Source organism: Drosophila sechellia, chromosome 3R (assembly GCF_004382195.2).
Source record: "Drosophila sechellia strain sech25 chromosome 3R, ASM438219v1, whole genome shotgun sequence".
Taxonomy (NCBI): Eukaryota; Metazoa; Arthropoda; class Insecta; order Diptera; family Drosophilidae; genus Drosophila; species Drosophila sechellia.
In genome coordinates this window covers 659,494-678,501 of record NC_045952.1, presented here as the reverse complement: position 1 = coordinate 678,501, position 19,008 = coordinate 659,494, and the positions used below count along the sequence as shown (strand labels likewise).

The following is a 19,008-nucleotide window of genomic DNA, read 5'->3' as shown; positions in this document are numbered from 1 at the left end:
ACTTAACTTCTTTGCTGGCCTCTATGCGACTTTCTGACAGGATTATTGCCTTCATTCTCTGTAGCTTGTACCTATTTGTGAAAGGAACAATAACAGTTTTGCTAGGATTTAGGCTCAGGCCTACTTCCTTGCACCATTCGCTGGTCATGTTGAGGCCCAGTTGAATGATATCGCAGTGTTTCCTCATATTTACCTCTAGCTATAATGACAATATCGTCAGCATAGCCCTGGCAAAGTATACCTCTGCGGGTCAGTCTGTCCAGCAACACGTCTACCAGCAAGCTCCACAAGAGAGGCGAGAGGACACCCCCTTGGGGGCATCCCCTTGTGGTAGATACTGTGAACGACTGTCCTCCTATAGTGGCCATGGCTCGCCTAGATGCCAGTAGTGATTTGATCCATCTACTGGTTGTTGCATCTAGTCCTCTTCTTGTCAGGGATGCGTTGACCTCATGAGAGGTATTGTCGAATGCACCCTGTATGTCTATGAAGGCACATAGCGCCACTTCCTTATGAGTAAGTGAATCCTCAATAAGGCTTTTCAGGTGATATAGGGCAGTATCAGTTGATCTGCCCGCCCTGTAGGCATGCTGCGTCCGTTGGAGCGGATGCTCTACAAGCAGAATGCTGAGTGATGTCTTTCTTTCCAGCTTTTGGAATGAAGACCACTTTTGCTATACTCCAGGCAGTAGGTATGTGTCCTAAAGCTAGGCTGCTGATCAGTATTTTCCGGATCGGTACTGCGAGCTGATTTAGCGCTCGTTGTAGCAGGATTGGCTGTATGCCATCTGGACCAGGAGATTTGTAGGGCTAGAATGTACCAATTGCCCATCATAATCTCTCCGTTATTACTATTGATTTTGATGTGGCCCAATTAGTAGCACGCGGAAGCTGGATTCCGCAGTAAGGAGGCATTGAACCCTTCCCAGTTCGTATTCCTGGGATTGCGCCTACGCTCGCTACATTCTAGATTTAGCCCTATGTTAAAACGAATAATTCTGTGATCTGACATTGACTCCTCAGGAGATAAGTGCCAGTCGCTTATATGCGAAGCCACTGATCTGCTGGAAAGTGTAATATTCAGAACCTCAAATCTTACCCTGGTTACAAATGTCGGAACATTGCCGACAGATTCAGATTGTTATTCAAGTTAAATTCTAAGAGTGGCTCACCTCTTTGATTTACGTCGCTGCTGCCCCATATCACGTGATGTGCATTTGCATCACATCCGATGATGCTGGGTGAGTGTGTCCTCTTGCAGTATTCTGCCAGTGCAGTGATTTCGGGCGGTGGGCACGCCTCGTCACCGGCAAAGTATACCGATGCCACCACAGTCTTCTTGGTTGCTCCCACATCTTCTACCACGATCGGTACACAGTCCCACGTGAGAAATTCTGTAAGTATATAATAATTAATACTTCTACATGCCAGGATACAGGCTCTAGGGCTAGAGGCCCGTTGATCCCAAATTACGCCTCTTATGCGTTTCGTTCGGAGGCGTCAGGGTGGTGTTTGCCCGCTTCGAAGCAGAGTTGGGCTTTTGCTCTAGAGGCTGCGGTGTCTTGGCCAGAGACAAAGCTTCTGCGGGTGACTTGCCCTGCTGAAGGTAACGAAGATACCACTTCGTTCTGGCCCCGCTCAGCCCCTTACGGTTAGGGTCATCCCGGGCCCCAGGCTGACCAAGTTGCGGGTTTTTAGCCCGTCCCTCTTTGCCGGCTTGGACCACATTCGAGTGACTCGGTTTGGCTGCCCGATACTTCCCTCCCGCAACTGGGCGTGCTTGTGCCGTTCGAGCACTCCGTTTAGGAGCATTTTTTGGTGTTACCACCGAAGTAGGCCGCTCTACGTCAAGGAGACGCTCCTCGTAATGTCTTGCGCCATTTCCCGCAGTCAAGGCCTGCGGTATTTTAAAATTATTTGGTCTATTGCTCATAGAACCCACGAGTTGCAGAGAAATAAAAGGTCCGCCTGGGCAGAGATCCGCAGTACCCGGGTAAGGCTAACTAGACCGGGCGGACGCCACTTGCCCGGACACTCCGTTATCGACTGGGCTAGTTCCTACACGGGCCCCCAGCCTGGCAGACTTTCGGCACGGGTCGAATGACACCTTCGTCCGCCCCGGAGGTGTGGAAATTTTTGAGAGTTACCAGCTCCAGCCCAACTACGATTAGCCAGCACCCTTAGCAGAGACATGACCTAACTAAGAGCCTGTTCCCAGCCGCCCTCGCGTGGAGAGTGTAGTTGCACTTCCAGTAGTGTGTCACAATTACGGCGCGTACCACCGTTGGTGGCGCGTTGATGCCCTTGTGATACCTACTGGCGTAGGTACCCATAAATAAAATTATAATGAAATATGGAAAAGATAGTGAAATAACCAAAGATACGAATATAACAATTAGGAGCAACGCTCTTAGAGTTTTTATTTCTGGATTGAACGGTTCAATCTCAAAAGCACTCTTTTCCCTAAACCCACCATTCTTGCCAAATGCTCTGGCACAGTGTCAGGAACTAGAGTCTAACAATTGGCAAATAGGTATTATGGACTTAGGAATGAAAATAAAAAGAAAACTAAGATTTATTCCCGTAGATTCCAGAAAGAATAATAATAAATCACATAGAATGAATAATAATTTGAATAATAATCAGAACAATAATCAGAAAAATAATTGGCCGTCAAACGGGAAATTTGGACACAATAATAATTGGAATTTAAATAACAATTGAAAGGTACAACCCCCACCAGAATGCAAGTAGATAGTCTTCATACCTTATTGGATCCGAATAATAACTTCAATAGTCAGAGTAATAATTATAGACGGGGATAATAATAACGGACAGAATCATAATAATTCAATCGATACCTAGCATAAAAAATGGAACCTCGTAAGTCAATTACCCCAGAAAGGAATGAGAATAAGTAACATTGATGATCATAATTTTTTTGATCAGAGCCCTATCCGTCAACAAAAAAATTAAAGATTTCGAAAATAAAATTATGAACAAAATTTAAAAGGAGCATTCTGAAATAAATATGACACTTCCTTTTCGAACGGATATTCGAGGAGAAATACCTAATACCTATACTAATAATGATAGGGCAATTCGTAGCAAACACTATCCTCATGCTGTCAGTCTCAGATTTCTTTAATAATGAAATCGATAGAATGCTAAAAGAACAAATTATAAGGCCAAGTAGAAGCCCTTATAGTTCACCAGTCTTAGTAGTACCCAAAAAAGGTCAAAATGAAGATGGAACGCTAAAGCATCGACTAGTAATTGATTATTAAAAAATAAACGAATACACAATGGCCTACTTTCGAGGTGGAAATCGACTTATAGTAGGTACGGTATTAAAAGTAAATTCAGAGAAGTCAACAAAGCGAATTCCCTGTTTTCGCAAGGCAATTTTCGGAGGCTAAACAATTTTATAGCTGGCTTTAATTGGTCCGATCTTTACTCCTGCAACATAATGGCGGATGCGATTAATATGTTTTATACCGCAATTAAATCATTTTTTGACTCTTGTGTTCCGATGTACTATCCGTCAATCTCTAAACCTCCTTGGTTTAATAAAGAGTTGACACACCTAAGAAATGTAAAGTCCAGACTCTATATGAAATTTAAAAATACCGGTTCTCAGTCCATCCTTTGTAAATATTTAAGCGCTCGGTTAAACTTTACCGTGCTTAATGCTCGGTGCTACAGGAATTATTTAAACCGTTGTAAGTTCCATCTGGCACTGGATCCGACACAATTTTATAATTTCGTTAACACTAAGCGAAAAACAAGTTCTTACCCTTCCTCGCTATTTTTTGAAAACACTACGGTAACATCGGATCAGGCAATAGCCCATCTATTCGCCAAGTTTTTTCAAACAACATATTCTACTTTACCTCATTCCGAACAGCCATACTCTTATGCGGCATTTAAGTCGAATCTAATATTTTGAACCACTATAAACGAAAGCTCACTGCTTAACGATCTTCAGCATGTTAAGCCGGTCTATTCGCCAGGTCCCGATGGAATCCCTGGCTGTGTGCTCAGATTCTGTGCGGAAGCCTTGTGCAAGCCTTTACTGAAACTGTTTACCTTATCTCTGGAATCTTCACAATTCCCTCATATATGGAAGGAGTCCTTGTGATTCCTCTTCACAAAAAAGGTAGCAAACTAGATGCACGCAATTACAGAGGAATCTCTAAATTGTCGGCTATCCCAAAACTTTTCGAAAATGTTATCACTCCTCATTTGCAGCACCTTTGTAGATCAATCATATCACCGTGTCAACACGGTTTTATGAAACGCAGATCTACAACCACTAACCTCTTGGAGCTAACTTCTTTCGTAATACAGGGTTTCAAAAATAATCTTCAAACAGATGTCATCTACACTGATTTTAGTAAAGCATTTGACTCTGTTAATCATTACCTTCTAATAAAAAAACTAGATCTTATAGGTTTCCCTGTTGATCTTCTAAATTGGATTTCAAGCTATCTGAATGGCAGGACACAACAAGTCCTCTTTAAAAATTATTTATCTTCTATTCTCCGAGTCACATCCGGTGTCCCACAAGGGAGCCATCTTGGTCCGCTTCTTTTTACCTTACCTCCCCTTAATAATAAAACATTCGCGTGTACTTATGTACGCAGACGATGTTAAATTATGCCTCCAGTACAAGGACACTTCTTGCCATTTGGACTTACAATCCGATCTAGACCGATTTCAAATATGGTGCCGTGATAACATATTAGACTTAAATGGCTCCAAGTGTAAAGTTATGACCTTCCCTAGCTAACCGTGGAACTATGCTTGGAACAGTCTTTATTTGTAAGCTTATTCGTGGAGATGTTGAGAGTCCCGACTTGATTAGTCTATATATATATAACTCCTATCTTATATCTTATCTTATACCCCTTATCTTAAATCATTGTAGATCTAACTATGAGTTGCATGACCCTTACAGAGTATTATGTTCTGACTATAATAGACTTTATCCTATTATATGTAATCTTGACTCTCTGCCGCTATTAAAGTAATCGATTTTATCTTTTTTATTACATAATTAGATCCTACTAACACTAATATTTAACATAGTTATTTTAAATTATATTCATTTCCTCGTTCCTGTTCCCTTTTTTATATCGCGTCTATATCTTCTCGCGAATCGAGCCGTGCGATACACGGCAGCGCCCCTCGGTCGGTTGGGCGGGAGGTGTGGCAGTGGGACCCGTGCCGGACAGATACCAGATGCAAGACCCGTCTATAATATTATCTTACTTTGGAAAGTCTAAATATTTCTCAACAATTGAATCAGGAATCAGGATTTCACCAAAGAGTCAGATATCGAAAAAAAAACAGCCTTTTCTATTAACAACGGGAAATTTGACGTATGCCATTTGGATTACGAACGCACCTAGAATATTTCAAAGAGCAATGGACGATATATTAAGAGTACAACTCGGAAAAACTTGCCATGCTTATATGTTTTCAAATACAACTGAACATCATTATACCGATCTAATTAAAATAATTAATAGTTTACAACAAGCTAATATGAAAATCTATCTTGAAAAATCAAATTCCTTAAATTAGAAATAGCATTTCTTGGTTATATTGTTTCTCACAATGTTTAATTACAGATCCAGAAAAAATTTCCACAATTATGAACTATCCAACTCCACAAGTTGACAAGAGATCTGCGTATACGCCTAGAAACGTGTTTTCATCGAGCTCCGTACAAAATCACTTAATTTAGTGAAGCAAATAGTTAATAACATAAAATATATAAATAAATCGAAAGCGAAAGAGACGCTATCGGCAATTTTAAATTGCTATACTATAACATTTTCTGTGTGTGGAATAAAAAAGTAAAACTAAAAAACAAATAGACAACGAACAAATCGATCGTTCTAAAAGGAGCCAACGCAAATTGCGCGTTCAGCGGCAAAAAGAGCAAGACGAGCGTCGACTCTCTTTGCACCGGAACAATGCATACTTCACCGTCGTGTCTGACGCCGCGAGTGCCAAATCATCCACCCGGTCAATGACCTAGCACCTGCAGAATGCAAACGATCGCGGTCTTGCTCACCAATGTTTATGACTGCACGAAATGAACCCGAACGCAATGAGAGCGTATCTCTCAAGCTCTCCCCATTCCAAACGGTGTCAAGTTCTTTAGCTACCAGTACAGCAATCACGATATCTACTGCAACTGCACCTTTAGCAACAATAACTGCAATAAAAACTGCAACAGCACCAACACCAACTCTATGGTCAAAACCGACAGCGGTGTACAATTCCGCTGTACCAACAACAACGAAAGCGAGAGCACTCACACCAACTCTTGAAAGCGGAAGCGGACAAGAACCAAAACAAAACAAACAACTTTGTCAAACAGGGCTGGATCGCTACATCCAAATAAAGAGAAAACAAGTTCCATGTTCTACCTCTTACTAAGGGTAACATACAATAAACGAAAGTGCAGACTCAGGATGAGTCTAGCCACCGATCAGTGACCAAGTACCTGGACGAAGCTGGGAAAAGTGACTACACCAGCTGTGCCAAAGTGCCAAAGGATTTCAGGTTGTCATTAATGAAATAGAGTCATCAGTGACAGCATCCGAAATTATTGCGGCACTAAAGTAGAAGAACTTCAACGCCAAAACGGTGATCAACATTCTCAACAGAAACAAAGAGCCGCAGCCACTCTTTAAATTCGAACTAGAGCCATCGAGTCAGTAAAACAACAAAAATGAAGTACATCCTATATATAAGCTACTGTATTTACTGCACCGAAGAATAACCGTAGAAGAGCCACACAAGCGCAGGCAACCTGTGCAACCTGTAACTGCCAAGAATATGGACACACCAAAGCGTACTGCACCCTAAAATCCATCTGCGTCGTTTGCAGCGATGCCCACAGTACTGTAAACGGACCTAAGAATAAAAACGACAGTTCAATTAAGTTATGCAGCAACTGTGGCGAAAAACACACAGCTAACTGGCGAGGATGCATTGTTTACAAGGAACTCATGAGTCGCCTAAACAAACGAGTGGATTCAGCTCGGGATCGTATCACACCAACAACTCACAAAGTAATGGAACCGACTACAACTAACATCCCTTCGTCTGCCAGCCACCGAACAATGCCAAATTCTTCCTTTGCAAGTGTACTAAAATCAGGTATCCAAGTACCGACAGCAGTCACCTCCAGCATCCAGAATAAAATTCGTTGCTTTGACGCGATTATAAGAAAATAAAAAAGACTTCATGACCTTCATGCAAGAAACTATGCAAGAGCTTGTGAGGAACCAAAACATCCTTATTCAATTGCTCGTTTCTTCTAAAACAGGATATGATGATGATTAAGGATGACTCCCTTAATATTAGCTACCTGGAACGCTAATGGCATTTCTCGGCACAAGCTAGAACTTGCTCAGTTCTTAGCCGACAGAAACATTGACGTTATGCTACTCTCAGAGACTCACCTTACCGAAAAGTACAACTTCCAAATACCAGGATATACATTTTACTTTACGAATCATCCGGATGGCAAGACCCATGGAGGCACTGGGATACTAATACGATTGCGAATTAAGCACCACTTTCTCGGTAATTGACAAGAAGACTGCTTACAATGTACCTCTATAAAACTCCAATGCCATAACGGTGCTCTCACTCTGGCTGATGTCTATTACGCACGTCGCTTCAGAATCTCTGAGGAAAAATTCACAACACTTTTTAACTCGTTTGGTAAAAGGTTTGTTGCAGCTGGCGATTGGAATGCCAAGCACATGTACTGGGGATCTCGGATAGCGAACCCTAAAGGAAAATAACTGTAAAACGCAATCATCAAACCGCAACACAAACTTAACTATGTTTCCTCGGGTGCGCCTGCTGGCCAGCAGATCCCATAAAGCTTCCAGATTTGATTGACTTTGCCATCACAATAAGGATACCCCAATCAATGATTACAGCTGAGGCACTTCCAGAACTCTCATCTGATCACTGTCCGGTGCTCTTTCATCTTTTGTACCAGTTACAACACATCGAGCGACCGTGTAGGCTTACAAGCAATAGGACCAACTGGGCGAGGTACAAAAAATATGTTTGTTCCCATACCGGCTTTTCTATCCCCCTGGAAACCAAGCAAGACATTGATCAGTTTGCTGGTGATATAGAATTACTAACTTGTCCCAGCAGCAAAAGCGTCAACTGCACAAGACAACCATGTATGCAGTATAAAGTTTAACAAGACAAGTAGAGATATTGAACTGCTTGTGCTTGAAAAACGACGACATCGAAGGGAGTGGCAGGAGCACAGATCACCTATCGCAAAGAGTAAATTAAAAGCAGCTTCTCGCAGACTTACTAAAGCGCTTAAGAAAGGAGAAGCGGGCGCACAACTAAGGTATATCGGGAATCTCACACAGGTACAAAGAACTCGTTGTGGAAGGACCACAGGAACCTACAGGCACCAACAGAAACGGTTGTACCTCTCCGTAACTCTACCGGAAACTGGTCTCGCAGTGACACGGACAGAGCAAGAGTCTTCGCTGATCATCTTAAAAAGTATTTTAACCAAATCCATTTACTCTCCCGCCTTTAACTGCATCTGACTTAGCACCACAAGATCCTGTAGAATTTCGGCCAAGCGAGATAACGAAAGTAATTAAAGAGCAACTGAAGACTGGAAAATCGCCTGGCTACGACTTAATAACCCCGAAAATGATCATCGATCTCCCAATGTGTGCAGTTCTACGAATCTGCTTGCTCTTCAACGCAATTACTAAAATTGGATACTTCCCTCAAAAGTGAAAGAAATCAATTATAATTATGATCTCTAAGCCTGGGAAGGACAAAACACAGCCATCATCATGCAGGCCAATAAGGTCACTTACTTGTCTATCCAAGTTATTTGAAAAAGTGCTGCTGCTACGCATCAGCCCCCACCTCAAAATACACTCCCATCGCACCAATTTGGTTTTCGGGCAAAACATGGAGTCATTGAACAGGTTAACCGCATCACAACAGAAATTCGCACAGCCTTTGAACACCGTGAATATTGCACAGCTCTCTTCTTAGACGTTGCACAAGCATTCGATAGAGTATGGCTGGATGGACTTATGTTTAAAATATAGTAGTCAAACTGCTGCCTCAAAACATACATAAGCTTCTAGCGTCTTACCTATATAAAAAAGTGTTTGCGGTCAGATGCAGTTAAAGCACTTCAAGCGATTGTACTATAGAAGCCGGAGTGCCTCAAGGGCAAGCGTTCTGGACCCAATACTATACACCCTATACACGGCGGGCATCCCAACAAACTACCAGCTAACGATATACACATTCGCTGATGACACTGCAATACTAAGTCGATCCAGATGCCCAGTAAAAGCTACGATGCAACTAGCACGCCATCTAACTTGTGTAGAACAATGGCTTGCAAATTGGCGCATACGAGTAAACGAAGGAAAGTGCAAACAGGTAACATAAACAAACAAACCTGCCCACCCTTGGTAATGAACCACACGCGCATCGCACAAGCCGATAACGTAACATACTTAGGTATTCATCTGGACAAGCGGCTCACCTGGCGGAAACACATAGAGGCCAAGACGACGCACCTCAGTCTAAAAGCAAGGGATCTACACTGGTTTATAAACGTTTGCTCTCCACTAGGCTTGGAGTACAAATTCCTCTTTTATAATTTCGTTTTAATACCCATATGGACCTATGGCTCCGAGCTATGGGGCAACGCATCGATAAGCAACATAGACATAATACAGCGAGCACAGTCTAGGATTCTGAGAATCATTACTGGAGCTCCATGGTATCTTCGGAACGAGAATATACACAGAGACTTACAAATAAAATTTGTCATTGAGACAATAGCAGAGAAGAAAGTAAAACACAATGAAAAACTACCCTCACATCCAAATCCTCTTGCAAGAAAACTTATTCGAGTATGCAGCCAAAGCCGACTGCACCGGACCGACCAACCAGCCCAGCGTTAAATTTGTTAGGCCCCCAGCACGAATTATTTCATAAAATGATATTTAGTGAGTTTAGAATAAGATTTGAAAACTTATTGTTAGTCTCTTAAGTAAAAGGGAAGATTCAATAAATAAGCAAAACATGGAAAAAAAAAGTTGAATTAGTTCAACCAGATTATAATAAAAAATTCACTTTGACAACAGATGCACCAGATGTAGCTATCGGAGTAGTTTTATCACAGGATAATAAACCAATTACTTTCATGTCTAACATCTTAAATAAAACCGAACAACTTTAAGCGACAAATAAAAAAGAATTGTTAGCCATAGTTTGGGCTCATACAAATCTCAGAAATTATTTATATGGAGTAATCGGTATAGAAATACAAACAGACCATCAATCTTTATCCTTTACAATCTCAGATATAAACTCAAACATAGAAATTAAAAAAGATGGTATTCTTTCATAGAAAGTTTCACTCCAAAAATAATATATAAGCCCGGAACAACAAATGTCGTAGCTTGAGACCTGCGAGTTTAAGATAAAAAATAACTATGATTTACAATTTTAATAGTAAAATTTTTTTTATAATATCGTTAGGTATTTAATTCAAACAATTTAGAAAATGTTTCACTTTTATTTCTTCATTAGTTTCGAAAATATACATTAAAACAACATAATAGGCAGAAATTCAGATGTTCACTAAAATAGCAGTGCTATGAAAAACTAGTAAAAAAAATTAACTTGACTTAGAACGAACTTTGTTTTTCTTTTTAATGTGTTAAATATAAATATTTGGTTGGATACCCTTTGTTAGCCAGCACAGCCTTACACCCACGCGACAGTGAGTCCACCAGGTCCTGGCAACGTTAGAGGGGTATTTTTGACCATGCCTCTGAGCATGAGGCCCTGACTGAGCCTCGGACGTCAGGGATTTTTTCGACACATATTGTTTAATGTCCCCCCACAGGTTTTCAATCGGGTTTAAATCGGAAGATGATGCTGGCCACGGCATTACGTCTATTCTATTTTGGGTGAACCTGTTCCTAGCCGATTTGCTTTTGCGTGTCGTATCATTATACTGTTGGAATGTTGACAGTAAGACATCACTAAGTATATTTGCATAGGCGTTTTAATCTATAATACCATAAATCAGATGTTATGGACTCATACCATTGTAAAAAAAACAAGCCCATACCAGAATTTTCGGTCCACCATGATTGAAGTGGGTGTTTTGGGTGGTACTCCGTGTTTGGAGGTCATCAGATATACTGTAGTGAACCAGTTCCACGAAATATCACTATTTTTGACTCATCAATCCAAAGGATATTACGCCATTTGGAGACTGGCCAGATTAGGTAGGTTTTATAGAAGCTTAACCTTGCCTTAATATGCCTAGGGCTAAGTAGGAGATCCTTTCGTGGACTCCTCGCACTTAAATTTTGATTCAGTAGTCATCTCTGAATAGTAACGTCGCTGATTCCCAAGTTCAGCTCAGACTTTATGTTCCTAAAGGATGCAAAAGGATAGACTTTGCTGTAACGAACTATACGCCGATCCTCTATATCTGTGGTTTTACGTATGGTACCACGGTTTGCGGGCTTTCATTCATATTTAATGGCATTGGATACCATTTTGGCAGAACATTCAAGGGTTTTTTGAATGCCCTTATATGTTTTCCTTTCTAAGCTTAAAAATTAACATTCTTTTCTCCTGGGAGCAGTGGTGTCCTTTACCCACTAAAATATAATTTTTTATATACGAACTAACTTAACCAAACTCACTTTTTAGAAAATATTGATAATTTCGCGACTTTACGTTGGTCAAAACCAGACAGTGCTATTCTAATGAACAGCCTACAAGTTGTGATTTTGCTCAAAAACGCAAACAAAAAAAAGAATAACATGACAAACTATCGGGGTTTTCTTTTTTTCCCTATCTACACATTCCATTTTACAAAAATAAGTGGAATAAAAAGTGGATTCCGAAAAGGGATATGGAAAAATACCTTTGTATTTCTTAGCTTCCGTCGCATTGCTATTTTTTTACACACAGCTGTATGTATAATCGAATATGACACAACAGAAAATCTATTTGGAATATTAAGAGAATATCTACCACCACTACCAGTACAACGATAGGAATGCAAGACGTAGAGAATAATGAGGATAAGGCTATCATAATAGATGAAACACATCTATTAAAAAAAAAAACAACACATGGTATTAAAAAAAATCCAAAATAAACTTAACATAGAGAATAAAGTAATGGAATTGCTTCAACAATTTCCCCACACCAAAGTAATTATGACTTTTAAGAACCAAGCTTCACCTCTGCTAAATTCAAATCCTTTGCACAAAGATGTGGTTTAACTCTACATTTCGCCGACCCCAGACTCAGTACCTCGAACGGACAAGTAGAAAGGGCACACTCAACATTAACAGAATTAGCTCGTTGTATAAAGGAAGAATTTAATCTCACTGACTATTCTGAAATAATTATTAGAGTCGCAAAAGAAAAAAAAAGCATTCATTCTACAACAAATCAAAAAACTTTCGAAATTCTCTATAATAAAATTGAACACGAAAACATTTAAAAAATTCTAAAGAACACTCAAGAAAAAATGTTAGAAACTTATGACACGACGGTCTTGAGGAAAAAGAATATCATGTAGGGCAAGTAGTTTATGAAAGGAAACATGGAGAAAGAAATAAACTAAAATCAAGATATAAGAAACAGGGTGGTAAGGAAAAACTTGCCTAACAAAATAATAATAATATTAAAATAAGAATTATTCACAAGGACAATATTAAGTTTTAACAAACATTATATTTCTTTTAAAATTACAGAAAATGCATTTCTTATTACTTTTAACACCATTCGTAATGATAGCCACTTCAGAAATAATTGATTACTCCAATCACGAATTCTTCCTGTTCAAGGACAAAAAGGATGTCCTTACCTATGAATCATATGCTGACTTATTCCACGTAACTAACTTAAGTTTTTATAAAGAAATAATCGATCTAGAATTAGGATACATAAAAAAGGATCCAAATAAAAGGTCACAATGGGAAATAACTTACGAACTACAATTAATCGAATTAATTTTATTGTTTTGTTGTCCAAGTGTGGAACACTGACAACCATAATGGGAAGAGCCTAATCTTCACCCAAACTCAGCGAATTGAGAGCGAAGGCTGAAAGAGTAAACGCGAAATAAAAAGTCCGAACACGAAGAAGTTTTATTTGAAACTTAAACTGATATTCAACAAATTTTGTCACAGCTGATATCAACTAAATCAAGAAGGGGAATAGATGAGTTAGACACTGTTTGGAAATGGTTAACTGGAACTCCGGATAACGATGATTTGATTACAACACAGAATAAAATAAACGACTAATTGAAAACAATAACCAACCAAATGAGATAAAATCACTTTCCGATCACTTTGATAACATTTACTGGCAAAAATTGATGTATTTAACACAAAAATGTTAAATAATGAAGACATTAAAGAAATATTAAATCACCAACAAAAGCCTGTAATTATTGCAGATCTAATGGATATCTCCGTATTCAAAATTGTACTACATAAATAACTCTTCATTATTTATATCAAATACCCTGTAATAGTAAATATATGCGGAATTTATTATGCCTGATCCATTTCACATAATGATTGAAAATTACTAATAAGTAATCAGGTCGCAAAATTCGAAAACACTTTCTATGAAGTATCTAACTTAAGAACGTTAAGAACGAACTTTTTAATATCTATGGTATTTTAAGTAAATATAAAACTTGTTTTACCCGCTTACTAAAAAGAGAGAAATCAGTTTGCACAAAAATACGAGACAAAAATAAGAATATAGATATCATTCAAGAAGGTGCTTGTTTTTTTAGCGTTCCTTCTTGAACAACTTAATCAAATCGGTATAATTTTAACTATTCTTATTTTCTAAGTTATTTACAAAGATTATATGATTAAGAGTATTAAAGAAATGGTATGTTTAGGCAATAATATATAGAAGATTTGAATTAACTAGGACTTCTGTCAAGTTCCGGTCAGACAGGTCTTGAGGGTGGTGGCGTTTTAATCATCTCGTACTTGTCCGATGGCTTTGGGATGCGATACTTAGTCGGGTAGCTAGACTATTAGGATGAGATTCTAGTCTGTCATTGTATTTTTTGCTATTTCCTGAATCCTGTCTCCAATTTTTGCCACATTCGGATCGCGTTCGATATTTCCGGTCCTCATGTACCAAGGAGCGCCTGTAATCTTCCTCAGGGTTTTTGCCTGAAGAACAGGTGCGTTTTGGCAGCGATTCCATACACCTGTGTGGCATAGAATAGACCGGGAGCTAATATGCTCTTGTAAATTTTAACCTTGTAGGCAAGGGCAGCAATTAACCAGGACATTTTAGAAACCTTCTTTTTAAAGGACTGCTGTATCGCCGTGATATGCTTTCCGAAGGTTAAGCTTCTATATAAAATCACTCCAAGATATTTGTATGATGACTTGTGGTCAAGCACTCTTCCTTTAAGTGAGACAGAATGGCAACTACCTATGCGCTTTGTGAAGGTGACGTTTGCGCATTTGTCGGCATTAATGCAGATGTTCCACAGCTCTGCCCACTTCTAGAATGCGTCCGAGTACTCTTGCAGTGCATCTGAGGCCTCGATAATGCTGTTGCTTTTTGTCAGTACCGCTGTGTCGTCAGCATATGTTGCAATCAGCACATCTTTGCGATCTAAGCCAGTGACTGCTGCCCGGGTGGGCATGTCCGCGGAGAAGATTGAGTATAGAGTAGGGCCTAACACACTTCCTTGAGGTACTCCAGCTTTGATGGCTTTTGAAGACGAAGTGCATCCATCGGTCGTCACACAGAAGGTACGTCCTAGCAAAAAGCTCTTCACAAGCTGGAATAGCTGGGGTGTTCGAATTTTCTTAGCTTTATGTAGAAGTCCAGGATGCCACACTCTGTCGAAAGCTTGTTGAATGTCCAGATAAGCTGCTACCGCATACTCTTTCCTTTCTAGGGCTTCTAGTGCAAAATTGACAACTCTATGAGCTCGGTTGTTCCATGTTGAGTCCGGAATACGCATCCTATTGAGAAGTATCCTTTCCATAATTTTAATATTTGATTACTACATTAATAATAAAATATAATATACTATAAGTGTAACCAAAACGGCCAGAACTTGAAAATCTAAATACTGAAAAAGGATGTTTAACAGTATTAAAAGAACGTTTATGTGAAATTCATAATGAAGCGGGGCGCGTCATTTCAGAAGGGGAGAGTTATCCAACACTTAAAAGCAATCTGCCCCAGTTGATAAACAAATTTCAAACTCCAATCTCAGCAGCATTGCCTTTGCCCTTGTATTTGTCGCCAATAAATAACCATCATCAAAAAGTCGATGCATAGTGCAAAACAAATGTACGATTCTTTCTTTTATTTGATTTCTTTTTATTTACCGTTTACACCTATGCTGCCAAAATAAAAATGTTTGTATTGGGAGTAAATTACTGTAGTCGTACCTAAGTTAGGGCGTATCCCTGTACCAGCGCTTGAAAAACACGATTGACGCAATTAGAGCTTTTTCGCAATTTTATTACCTTATATTCTACAATATCTATCGATATGTCAGATAAAAGTCGCAATATAACATTCTCTATTGTTTATAATAAAGTGATTTTTTTATATGTTTTTCAGATCGGACTTTAATTATTCTACAAACATGTTGAAGTCACAGCTATTGACAATCCTGGCCCATTTGTATGCAGAACTAATCTTAATGACGATTTTCACTCTCCTAATGAAAAGCACGATATCATTGCCTTCAGATCAATTTTATGATTCTAAAAGAATTTTAGACTTTGCTGGTTTGTTTACTTTACAATTTAATATTCGATACTGCTTTGAACCTATTCAAACTATTTAAGCAAAATTATGGTTTAAACCAAAACAGTGCTTTGGCTAATTGATTGTTTGACCACTCAATATTTCATATTAGTGTGCCAATTGACTGTTACCTAAAATAAGTAAATATTAAATATTATTTAGTGTGTGCCTAATTTATCAAGTACTATCTCAAAACCTTTGAATCAACCAGAATTACACATCTCTCCTACCCGTAGTTCCAACACATTAAGTGACTAGTCCTGGAAGAGTCCGCCATTTAGGCGTCTGACGGCTACATCTTTAGAAACGATACGCAATCCATCCCACTCCACGTGGTTATATCATTACTAGACCTTACAGGCGAATAAGGCAATTATGTAGCTTGAAGACAATACGCCACGGATTTTTAAATGCCATTTAGCAAGGTTAGACTGCTCCTGCACAGACAGGAGTTCACTGCGCTTGCTGCGGTTAAAGCCTCCACCATGACAAAGTCAAGCGTAAGCTGACACTCGTAAAAAAAAAATTGTTATGACCCAAAACATTGAAATTGGGAATCACTAGATCAGGGAAAATCTAAAGGTATTTGTGTTACCCGCACACCCAAAAGACCTGCCGTCGGCATGGCGAGGGACGCTGAGGCCAGCATTAAAGGAAGCCAGTTTCCAACATCGTACGCTAAACCAATGGATCAGAAGTCTAAGAGTAAGAATGTTCGCAAGTCCCAGTACCGCTCTCCTGATAAACAAGGGAAAGGTAAGGGAGCTGACAATGGCCCAGAAAAAACTCACACAACTTAAAGAAGCCAAATAAAAATCAACAAAATGATTCTTGAATAAAACAAGATAGGTGGGCTATTCGTGGCAACACAAACAAAACAGCATAGTCTTTCGACGTAATTCTTCGCCATCTAAGTCCAAACGCACTTTAAGAATGTGTAGAATTGCAACACATACAAAGCAAGAGCGAAATTCCCCAAAAGCTCAAAACATCGAACAGATAGCCTGTGTCAAAGATCAGACGGTGTTTGGTCTTTAGAGTGGGAGTAGCAAAAAGTTTTTTGTCAAATCGATAGAAATTTACAAGAATAATAAAAATATCAAAACATTTTTCGAAAGTGTAGGCGTTGCAATTCTGGCCGGTTCTAGCTTTTATAGTTCCTAAGATCTCGACGGTTCTACGGTCAGACCGTCAGGGCCAGATCGATGCGGGTATTGGCCTGATCAACAATATAGTAACATATCCATTCTACATCCACAACTCCCCAACCACACACACTATTGTAAACACTCACACACACACATTAATGTGTAAGTGCAATCACACACACACATAATCAAAGATCGAGAGCCTTTTGATAAAGCTTAGTTGTTATTTACGCACAACATTATGTTTCAAAGTCTAGACTCTGTGGCTAGCCAACGTCCCCTAAACATTCGATCACTTGGCGAGCCAACTGAAATAACAAAAAGAACGAAATGAATTCAAAGATCGAGAGCCCTTTGATTAAGCTTAGCTTTCATTTTCGCACAGCAAAGTGCAAAAGTCCAAAGTCCAAAGTCTAGACTCTGTGGCGAGCAAACGTGCAAGTTATCCAACCCATGAACATAGCTCCCTTCCACAGTTTATAAACAAATTTCAATTCTCAATCTCGTCGGCATTTCCTTTGTCTTTGTTTTTGTCATTGCCTTTTCCAGCACTCAGCTACCCGCTAACATAAGCAACCCAAACTTAACGTAAACACAGCTTCCGCTTGGAGACCAAACCACGGCCGACTTATTGCGCATCAATCAAAAACTGCATCGATCAGCATAATTGAATTTCACAATGCAGTGGAAAATTTCCAGCATAAAGCTTTTATCGAAAGTTCGGTAATTTTCCGAAAGAAAAGCTTCTGGCCGAGGTTGATTGGATTAGGACTTAGAATTGGAAGATCAGTCAGTCGGAGTCTGAATCGGGACGAGATCGTCAACAGCTCGAAGCTAAAGATAAGCTACCAACAAAATGTCTCGTAATAGTATAAGTGAAAAAGTTTATCACCGAATAAATGTTAAATAATAAAAAATAAAATTTATTTTTTTTTTAATAAATAAAGAGTAACAATTTTAAATGGCGCCCAACGTGGGGCGGCGTATTTAAAAGTTCTAAATAAATATTAACAATAATAAGTTAAAAATAAAGCGGAACTCGCGCCGCCAACAATCCATATTTTTAGTGGAAAAATAAAACATCCACAACAATCCAACGACACCTAACTACTGTGAAAGTGATCGTGATAAAAACTTAATTGGAAATCAATTAATGCAATAATCCAATTAAGAATTTAACATAAAAAGGTGGACTGAATACTTAATACAAATTACGAGAACATAATAATATTAAACATAACATAAACATAACATAATAATAAAAATTCAGAACTCAACAACGAACCCAAAGAAATTCAAACAAATTAAAAAAAAGGCTATATAAAATTGAAGGAAGAACCCAATAAATAATAATCAAGACGACCCAATTGAAGGAAGACTCCAACAAAGAATTATTAAGACCAACCAATTGAAGGAAGACCCCTACCCTCCACCAACTACGCTGAAGGAAGAACTCCCACGGAAAGTATCGTGAGCAGATAAAAACAACACTAAGTCTCTAAGTAAAAATTTAAAAATTAAGATTAAGATACAGAGCGTACTACATTAAAATTAAATATTACAATATCAATTTAATTTAAAACAATCTGGAAGATTTGATAAATAGTTTTGATAATTTAAATTTAACAATGGCAACCGGAGGTTCAGTATCAATCCTTTTTGCGGGCGGGATATCCAGCGCCAGCAATCTGACAATGGAATTAATAAACCGATTAATAAATGTACAGTTGAGTGAAGTAACCAGAAAAATTGAAGGGATAGAAGAGCAGTTAACCGCTAACAAAAATTAAATGGAAGACTATAAGATCCAAACAATTGACCGAACCACAAAATGCGAAACTACATTAGAGGTAATTAAATCCTTACCAAAGTTCAAAGGTGAAATAACCCAATATGTAGGCTGGAGAGAAGCGGCGGAAACCGCAATGAGTCTATATAAAATTGAAAGTGAACAATATTT

At 39.0% G+C, this 19,008-nt stretch overlaps 1 protein-coding gene across 1 annotated transcript in view; it reads left to right on the top strand.

Moving 5' to 3' along the window:
• The window catches only part of LOC116801633, an 80,435-nt gene that overhangs the window by 51,298 nt on the left and 10,129 nt on the right, over nt 1-19,008 (top strand). Inside the window, 1 exon segment of the mRNA XM_032722446.1 lies at nt 15,712-15,881. Within this exon segment, the coding sequence (XP_032578337.1) occupies nt 15,712-15,881 (170 nt within the window).